This window comes from Leopardus geoffroyi, chromosome C1 (assembly GCF_018350155.1).
Source record: "Leopardus geoffroyi isolate Oge1 chromosome C1, O.geoffroyi_Oge1_pat1.0, whole genome shotgun sequence".
Taxonomy (NCBI): domain Eukaryota; kingdom Metazoa; phylum Chordata; class Mammalia; order Carnivora; family Felidae; genus Leopardus; species Leopardus geoffroyi.
The window spans coordinates 179271446-179281581 of NC_059328.1; the positions used below are offsets into that span (position 1 = coordinate 179271446).

Genomic DNA, 10136 nt, shown 5'->3' on the forward strand with positions numbered 1-10136 from the left:
TGCTTACATTACTCTGGGTCCACATTTTCTTCTTTCCAACCCCTGGAACCTCTCTATTTATCTTTCTCATCTACTTCTGCAGAATACTCAGATGTAGTCAGCGGACAGGGGGTGAGGGGTGGGAAGTATTTATTATCTCTGACAAGTGCTAGTACACAATGCTGATATGCATCTTAAAATATGGAATAAACTGATAAAGTATTCCTATGCCACTTCTGAAGGACGCAGTAAGCCAAATGTGAACAGTGCTAAAAACAGAGCTGCCAAGTTCCATGCACAAGCCAAAAGGGAGATTTGTATGGAGCTGAAGAGAGCTCAACTGTAGATTACCAGCACGATGTTTTTGGCCTTTAGTACCACGACTTGCACTCATTAATATGAATAATGCAAGGAGGAAGCATACTCTAAATCATTAAGCCTCAGGAGTGCAAGTCTGGTCCTCATTTCTCCAATTTCTCTCACTGCCTCGGTTTAGGACCTTGTGGACATCACTCAACAGTTAAATATTTAACAAGCTTATAGCTCAGTTTCCCCATCTGAAGTGGTTAACTAGGGCATTTAGGAGGATTAACAGAGTCATGTTTCTAAAATACTTGGGAATATCCATGTAGGAAAAGAAATGTTAACTATTTGTCTCTCATGGTATGTATTGTTGTGAGTACAGCTGACACCCTGTCTAACGCTGATACTAAACACACGTGTCTAAAATTAAAGAAATAAAGGAAAACAGGATACCCTGGTACATAAAAATAGGCTAAGTACTATGTTAAAATATGCCAAATTATTGGAAATACTTTTTAGTGGTAACCATAATACTGCTCAGTTTCAGATGAAGGGACAGATTCAGACGTTAAGTGATTTGCTAAAGGCCACATAGTTGGCTGGTAAGAGAAAAAAAACAAGACTCAGGCCCAGATGGTTAGACCCATAAATGTATGTGTTGTACAAACTTCCTCTCAGGGGAACAGTGATCCTATTTTTCTTAAGATGTTGTAAAAATCTTAAGTTTGTTTTCCAAATATGTGTTTTCCAGTGGAATGGTTTTGCTCCAAAGTGTCCACATTGCTTAAGAAAGTAGCTACGTATCACACTGGTGGGTTCAATGACTTGACACTCTAGAATATATGGAATTCATTTTACTACAAATGAACAAAAAATGTATGCGAGAAGTTTTTTCATATGATTTATTGCTTGTTTGGTTAATGAAGATTTCTTTTAGCTGAGATTTCAGCATCTAGAAGCTAGGTATAACTTACATTTTCTAGATTGTTGGCACTTTCCATGGAATCTGGCATGTAGAAGGCACTCCACAGATGTTAAGTGAATTCTTGTTATATTCCCAGTTGTCAAAGGCTTAAGAATAATGGCTTAGGATATGGTATGTTTCTCTTCCAAAAAAGAAAAAAGATAAAAAACCTGCACATGTCCCAATCCTTTGATCATTCAATAAGCAACTTTCTCTTCTCTGTAACCACATTTCTTTAAATGAAAGAAAATACGACTTTAAGGGTGGGCAAGCCTGTGGCTATGGTGAAAGTGACTCTGTGTGACTTCTCAGGCTAGGTCATTAAAGGATACAGCTTCTGTCTGGCTCTCTCTCTCTTTCTGGACACTTGCCCTTAATACCCAGCCATTGTGGTATGAGGTAGGCCAAACTAACACACACAGAGAGATCCACATTGAGGACCCAGGTCTCCAGTTGATAGTCAGACTTATGAGTGAGAGCCCTGAGGAGAGTACAGAACCAAGCCTTTGAGTTCTCTCCCTTCCTCGGCTAATGCCAAGGGAAGCAGAGATGAGATATTTCCATCAAGCCCTGTCCAATTGTAGATTCATGATCAAAAAAAAAAAAAAAAAAAGGTCATTATTTATTTTATTTTATTTTTTATTTATTTTATTTTATTTTTTATTTTAAAAAATTTACATCCAAATTAGTTAGCATATAGTGCAACAATGATTTCAGGAGTAGATTCCCTAGTGCCCCTTACCCATTTAGCCCATCCCCCTTCCCACAACCCCTCCAGCGACCCTCAGTTTGTTCTCCATATTTATGAGTCTCTTCTGTTTTATCCCCCTCCCTGTTTTTATATTATTTTTGTTTCCCTTCCTTATGTTCACCTGTTTTGTTCATTATTTTTAAGTCACTAAGTTCTGGGCAATTTGTTATGCAGTCTTAGTAAGTGGAAGAACTGCGGATCTAAAACGTGCTTATTAAATGAAAACATTTAATATCTGAATTAAATAATATCTGAAAAGCATAACTTCATCATATTTTTGAATTACAAACTGATAATTTGTCATTGTATGACGAGTGCTATCTATGAAAAACTGCATATGGTCCTTCCTCCCTCCTTCCCTCCTTTCCTTTTTCCTTCCTTCTCTTACTATATCCTTCCTTCCTTCCATCCACCTATCCATCCATCCAACTGTCTCTAAATTTTCCTCTCCACAACTATTTATCAGAAGATTTATCAGCATGTCATCTGGTATTTAGATAGAAATGAGGCTGCAGGCCATTTCTGGAACTCATATCATCACCAAAAACTCAGGTGTACTACCTGTGATATTGAATTGTCTACAATAATTTGGTATTGTTGTTGCTGTTACTGATATTTTCATGTATTTTTGCATGTATAATGTCCTGGGAAAAAATTAGATTTGGTGTCAAAGGACCTAGGTTCTTACTTTAAGATCACCACTTAATAATGGTAATGGGCCTGAATTACCTCATCGGTAAAAGGAGGATAAAACAATTAACTCACTCAGTTGTGACACGTAAAGGGTAGAATGTGTTTATTTAATTTAAATTTAATTTAATTTAATTTAATTTTTTAAATGTTTATCTATTTATTTTGAGAGAGAGAGGGAGAGAAAAGAGAGAGCACGCCCAGGAGCAGGGGAGAGGCACACAGGGAGGAAGGCAGAGGGAGAATCCCAAGCAGGCTCCACGCTGTCAGCACAAAGCCCAATGTGGGGGGTCCATCTCACAAACAGTGAGATCATGACCTGAGCAGAGATCAAGAGTTGGATGCTTGACCAACAGAGCCACCCGGATGCCCCTATGTTTATTTTAGATCATCTAAGAGAAGTGAAGGCAAATACATGTTCTCTTTAGTGCTTCAATAATAATCCAAGTTGGCAAACTACAGATCACACCCATGCTTCCCTTTGAAATTTATCTCTCAGACAGAATGACCATTGTTCACATTCTAATTTGAATGAAAGAATTTGTGACTGTATCCATAAACACAGGAGACTAGGAGTAGATAACCTCAGCTAGTTTAGACTAGGATATAGGAAAATAGATTATCAAGACATCTCCCTTATATGGAGGGAACACACACACACACACACACACACACACACCCCAAAACCTCAAATTCACTGGAATGTACTAGAAAGGAATGAATCAAGATACTCTTAGCCTAAAATATCTTATTATTCTTTGCACAACTTGTGCATTTTCTTTGATCTTGAACCTAAATCAGCCACTCTACAGTCTTAGTATGTATAGAGTCTAAATTTTCCATGAAGGGAATGTTTATTTTCTCTTGACAGACTGACACCTATCACAAAGCATAAGCTAATAGCAGTAAAATCTAGTAGTAGATTTAAATACTATAGGCATTAAAAAAACACATTTATTTTCTTATTCAAACTTGTTTTCATTGCCCTCTCCTCAATCAATTCCACTGAACAATTATTTAAATTAATGACAAATGTAACTGGCTGACCAAAACATGAAAAGCACAAATATTTTTGTTGATAAAAAGTTTTACCAAAACCCTTTGTGGAACCTGAAAACTGAATACAGTTTCTTTAATAAGAAAACTATACATTTCCTTGTAGTAGCATGCACCCATTTAGAATTTTGTGAACTCCATTATTTTTCTCTTGTCGAAATCTTGTTAGAATTATGGTTTTTCCTTTGAGGAACGTTCTTTTTGGTTCATTTTATACTGTTCATGAATTCACTTCTTATGCCTACCCTGGGTCATGAAAGTAAGACCAATTTATGGGAATCACAAACTGTAAGGGGGAAAATCCACAAACTCCTTTGGGCCTTTAATTACTGATTTGTCCAGATGTACTTTTCCCTGAGTTAACATTTGGGGAAAGTATGAATTGGAGAGTTTTCATGCTCTACCTCTCCCATGTAGTTCATTGAAAAAACATAATTACATTGTTCAGTGCGGCTGGAGACCTTAGAGGTTCGTGTCACGTGCATATTAAATATGCACAAATATGTTTCTAACACTATAATATGGTCTGAAAGACTGTAGTGTGGTCACAGCAATATTCACCCACCAGGAGGTGGTGCACTTTGCAAATATTAGTTGTTTTATTGCTTTTCTTAGAATGAAGAAAATAATTTGCAAGAAGTTTTTAACTTATCTACAAACCATTCAAACTATATTTAAATCTGAATTCCCTTATCTCTTTCACTGGGAGGTCGAATTCAATTCAAAATATTTAATTTCATCAACAACTCTAAATATTGCATACTATAACAAGTTTTTAGACCTGAATTTCACTTTAATGTTTTCATTTGTTCTGTAACATTTTTTTCTTATTTTTTTAGTTTTGCTTACCCAGTCTTGGAAAAGTTTTACCTGATCTCACTTACACAGTTTTGTTTATGCACATATTTCTTGGTTGAACCTTATGTTAGATTTCACGTGTATTTACAAAAGTAATTCAGCAACACTCAAAGGTGAATATAAGACATTATACAATAGCCGTGGTAGTTGAGGGTACATATGCTTACGTAAACATTCTGAGAGAAAAGAGGGCTTATAATTTACGTGGTATAAAGCATTTGTTAGATGATGGCTGTAATAATGACATGAGTTCTATTTTCAATAGATACGCATAATGTAGTTTTGATGATACAAGTGCTACAGTCTCCCATTCTATTTACAAAAAAATTATTTTATTTATTATTTTAACATGAGACAAGCTCCATCTTCCTAACATTCATAAAATGACCTGCAGCTATTTGCACTCTTTCGGGTTCTTGGGAGATCCAGCTGTAATTCAACGTGATACCCATGAAAAGTTGATATATATTAATAAGTTCCAAGATTTCCAAAACTAGCACAGTAGTTCTGAAGTCACGCTAATAAGGAGTTTATTTAAAAACTTAACTGGATTGCCAGGATCATAAGACCCAAGGCCATTAAAACAGAGCAGTATGATAAAAAAAAAAAAAAAAAAAATGACAGCCCCAATCAAAAAGAACAAAAGTACAAATCCACACTTCTTATCCATTGATTGTTGTAGCTACTATCCCCAGCAGTTGTTGAATTATAAAATTCTTGCTAGATGGGACACATAAACCTAATTTGCTTCTGACACATCAAAGGAACAACCTGAAGCTTCCTACCTCCAGTGGCATTTATAACTCTGGCATACACACTTCTCCAAAAAGCTATGTCTTTTTGACATCCGTTGGCTCTCTTGGCAGGACAACACTTTTGCTTGGTGCCAGCTTTCCTCTTAGCTTGCACAGCTATAAACTGCCAAGTGATGGTTTGTAAAGGGAGATCCCTTCTTTGTAGGCTCATCAATGAAGAAGAAGACGCAAAGATCAGACTTCTTACCTTGAACTGACAGACGCAAGTCACAGTGTCTCCAATTCTTAAACATTCCCCATCAAATTTACAGGTGTTGGTGTCACAGAGGAAGAGATCGTTTTCTCTGTCATCATAACCTCAAATTTAAAGAAAATATTCCAGTCATTTAAAGACGTTACAGATTTTAAAAACAACCACAACAAAAGCACTATCTTGCAGCTTTAAAAGAATTGCTCTAAATTTTTATTCCATTAACCACAGCTATACTGCAAGGTCATTCTCTACTGATAACCTCCAAAATCTAGTTAAGTGATCAGTATTCATTTCTTTTTTTTCACAATTCTTTTTTAGTGAATTATCTTTTAATATTCTCTTTGATTGTGCTATTTTATTTTAGCCAGAGTTAATACTGGCAGCAGTGAATGAAGGTTTATAACTTGATCCCCAGCTTCCTTATTTTTTTTCTCATTAAGTAGAGTACAGTTTATGACCCCCTCCCCCAAGCCTACATTTTAGAAAAAAGCTGTTGATGGTCTCTGAATGTCATTTTACCATTTTTCCATCCTTAATCATTCTTTTGCCTTAAGGTCTGAAGCAACCCCTTATTTGGAATTTCTCCAGACAAAGAGGAAACAAAGCCCCAATAATAAAGATAAACAGGCACAGTGTTTTCTGTGATGGTCTGTCTGGCTCAAATGAAGATTGATCACCTCCAAGTTAACAGGGTGGAGGGGGGTGCCAGGTTCTTGAAAACCTGCCTTGAAAACAAGTTTATTCTCTTTAGTCTCTGCAAATCTCCTTAAGATATCCGGCTCATAGTACATCTCTTGATTGCCAACCTCAATTTCCCATTTAAGTTAGTTATTTCCTAAAGCGATACTGTACTTGGGATGAAGCAAACCAGGCATGTTTGTCTACAAAGCTGTGACCATTCATTTCAAGCACAGGTTGTTTCATAGCCCTATGATAAAGCACCTAAAAAAGTGACCAGACACCTGAAAACTGGAACTTAGCTTTTCAAAAATAACATACATGCGCCCATGAACCAGGAATAAGTTAAAGAAGACATGCTAAATTTTATAAAAATACCAAAGTTAGAAATTGCCAAAAACAGAACAAAGGCAATCTATTGACCCAAATCTAACAGGGTGCAAATCTCAACCTGTCTTTAAAAAAGCACAAACTATCATGATGCATAATAATGTTCCTCATGGCAGCAACAACCTAGGACTACATGTTCTTTCATCCTATGAGTTACAGTTGGCCATTCCCACCCCTCCAAAGTTACACACACTTCAGCTTACATACATCCTTGGAAGCCACTTTGTTCAGAGCCAGATTTAACTACAGCAGAATTATATTTACAGAAGATGAAAAATTACATGCACGCTTGCTAAAACTAGAACAGACCAGACCTAGGGGACAATACCCAGGCATGTGAATGCAATTTAAAATGCCAATGAAATCACACCACAATCCCGCCCGGGTATACTCTGGGCTGTCACACTGAAATGCAAAGCCAGCCCGGAGTACAGCAACTCCCATCCTCGGGCCCTATGTACTTAGGAGGCTTCGGCTGAGCAAAGCCTGCCAAGCTCTCGCGTTCAGACTCTGAAGGGACCCCGGCAAGCAAGAAGAGCGCCGGACCCACTCGGAGGAAGCTTGCCCAGAAATGGAGTCAGCCCGGGGTCGGTTCCGCCCGCCCGCAAGAGCCTGCCTGCCTCGGCTATGCCCACCCAGGCCTGGGAGACCGACGACTGATTCTTTTCTCAACTTCCCTTCCCCATCAGGAGCTTGGGGAGGCAAGAGAGAAGCATCTCTGGGCTGCAAAAACACGTCTTTGAAGGAGGATGTGGGAAAGAGGAAGAGACGGAGAGAGGGAAAGGGAGAGAGAAAGGGGAAGACAGAGAGAGAGAGAGATTGATTCTCTTAAACCCCAAGCTCCTTTAGAATCCGTGTGACCTGGTCTTGAAAGCAAGACCAGGGCACCCCATGGCACTTTTGCCAGAAATCAGTGTTTCCCCTGCAGTCACTCTTGGATTTATCGCTTTCTCGCTTGTTCCTTCCCATAAAGTTATTTCTCGCTCGTTTTAGCTAGACTTTTTCCTTTCATGATGGAAAGGTTCTGTTTTAGTCCCCACCCCCACCCTACCCCCCCCCCCCCCAGCCCCCAAGGACTGGTGCTCATTTCGGTGGATCCACAAAACCATCCCGTCCAGTATTTCTTAAAACATCCGCCGCTCTAAGGGCAAGGATGCAAAAGGTTCCTACACGTGTACTTTTTGCCCACCCCAAACCCCGTCACCCCCCCCCCCCCTCCAGCTTCCGCAGCGGCCTGGAAGGTTCCCAGTGCTCCTCGGGGTGGAGGTCGGTCGTCCGAGAGGTTTGGGGCAGTAAGAGGCACGGGGCTGAGGAGACGCACTAAGGTGGGCTTGGTCTGCGCTGGAAACGCGTCCCCTCTGCGGGGCCGAAGGGGGTCGGGCGCTGGGGTGGTGGACTTACCAGAGCAGTTCCAACCGGTGGGCGTTTGGCAGTCACTTAAGGAGGTAGGGAAAGCCGCGAGCTTCACCGGGCGGGCTACGATGAGTAGCATCACCGGCAGCAGCAGCAGCCAGCAGAAGCCCTCGCAGAGTGTCCAGCTGCTGCACTGCCGCGGGGACTCCCACAGCACCATGACTAGTTCGCGCAACTCTGCAGTAGCAAACGGCTTCCGAAGAACACGCGATCGCGGGGGCCGGGCAGCGGGCTACTGGGCATCCCGCGGACGGCGGCAGCAGAGGCGGCGGCGGCGGCAGTGGCACCCGACGGGGAAGCAGCAGCCAAACCCGCGCATGGTCTCCGGAGTTTCAGCAACATCCAGTGACCCGGCCCAGCCCCGGGAGCGAGAGGGTCGTCCGCCGAGAAGCTGCGCCGGAGACTCGGGGGGCTGCTGCCATAAGGCGGGGGATCTGGGAAGCCAGGGGACCACGAGGAGACCGGAGTCCGGAGGGCGGAGGAGAGGAGTCCAAGGAGGCTGCGTGGAAGGAGAGTCAAAGCGCCCCACAGCCCCGCAGCCGCCTCTCGCGCTCTGCCGCCCGCATCCCTCTGGCGTTTGGGAAGCAGCAGGTCCTTAGCCCGCCCGAGATCACGTGGGAAGAGGCAGGCAGGCGCTGATTGGCGGAGCGGGATGCAGGTCCCGCGAGGGAGGGGTCGGCGAGGAGGTGCAAGGAGGAGGCGACGGCGGATGCCACAGATGGGCCAGCTCGCCAGGCGCTGGCCCGAGTGCGGCTAGGCGGGGATGGCTCGGGGGAGAAGCGCGGGCTCCAGAGTGGGCGACTCTCACAGCTTTATATACCACCTGCCCTTTCACTTTCCGCCCCACGACCCCCCCCCCTCCACCCCTGAGCTTTGGGTCCGGTCTAGGGCTCCCCGATCTAGCTCCCCTCGTCAGTGCGTGACCCCGGGCTGCGAGTGCCAGCCGCGGCTGGGTGGCGTCTCTCCGAGCTGCGGCCGGCGAGGGCTGAGGTGGCGGAGGAGCGGGAGCAGCAGGGCAGAGAGGGGAGAGCGGGCCCAGAGGAGAGGGTGTCCTGCTGGCGCCCCGCGCTCCTGCGTGCGGGAGCGCGCCGCCTGCATCCGGATTCAAGCTGGGGAAATCGCCGCGCGAGCCCAGGAACCTTTCTCTGGGGAGGTGGCAGAGACCAGGAGAGGGTGAGAGGCGGTGGTGTGAGAACAGCTCTGGCCGGGCTGGAAGCAGCAGCAGTTTCCCCCGGAGCCTGCGACCCGGAGGCTGCTCGCCAAGCTGACTCAGCCAGCCTTGCAGGCTCTCTCTCCTCTTCCTTCTCTCTCCCTCTCTCCCTCCCCTCCCTGGCCCCCTGCAGCTCCGACGCAGCCCGGGGAGCCCAGACTCTGGAGCCTTATCGTCACTCGCTCCTCTCCAGCCGGGAGCGTGTTAGTGCGGCTGCCCGGGAGGCGCGGGGAAGTGTGTTCCGGAGGTCAGATTGGCTCCGCACAAGTGGTCGGGGAGAGGCGGGGAGGGCTCCTCCGCGGCAGCAACGGGTGGGTTGCGGGCGCAGCCCCCGGGAAGCGGCTTCCCAGAAGAGCGGCTCACTCGGGCGGCGCGGGGAGCGGCCCTGCGCGCTCTAGCGGATCTCTCCGCCCCATCGCCGGCGACCCGGGGAGGCGAGAAGGTCTAACTCGACTGGACTATCTCGCTCGGTGCCCTTCTTTCTTTCGCTCCAGCCGGCGCTGAGCAAAGGCGTAGCGGGACCCGCCTTCCGCCTGCTGCATTCTTCACGCAGTTAGACACTCTTTAGCCTAATGGTATTTTAGTCGCTAGTAACCGGACCGAGAGCTTCCCGGGACGTGGATGGAGAGGAACATTTTTCCGTCATGACCCGGGTCGTTATTGCGGTCACAGTGTTTTGGATGACCTACAAGGAAGAATTTTCTTTTCTGTGTGATTGTTTAGTGATTCAGGATTTTTTTTTTCTTTTTTTTTTCTCGCAGCACCCTCCCTCTTTCTCTCTCCCTCCCTCCTTCTTTCCTCTTTCTCTTCTCTGCCTCCTCCCACCTTCCTTTTTA

The 10136-nt window shown here is 44.5% G+C and overlaps 1 protein-coding gene across 2 annotated transcripts in view; it reads right to left on the minus strand.

The window, feature by feature from the left end:
* Positions 1-9887, minus strand: part of TMEFF2 (transmembrane protein with EGF like and two follistatin like domains 2) — a 232423-nt gene extending 222536 nt beyond the window's left edge. Inside the window, exons 1-2 of one of the 2 annotated variants that reach the window (XM_045480570.1) lie at positions 8079-9887; positions 5604-5713 (exon numbers count right to left, since the gene is read on the minus strand). In XM_045480570.1, coding sequence (XP_045336526.1) covers positions 5604-5713; positions 8079-8250 — 282 coding nt within the window. In that variant the 5' untranslated portion in view covers positions 8251-9887. The remainder of the gene's footprint in view (positions 1-5603; positions 5714-8078) is intronic. The other variant, XM_045480569.1, reaches the window with a different exon arrangement.
* Positions 9888-10136: the final 249 nt, after the last annotated feature.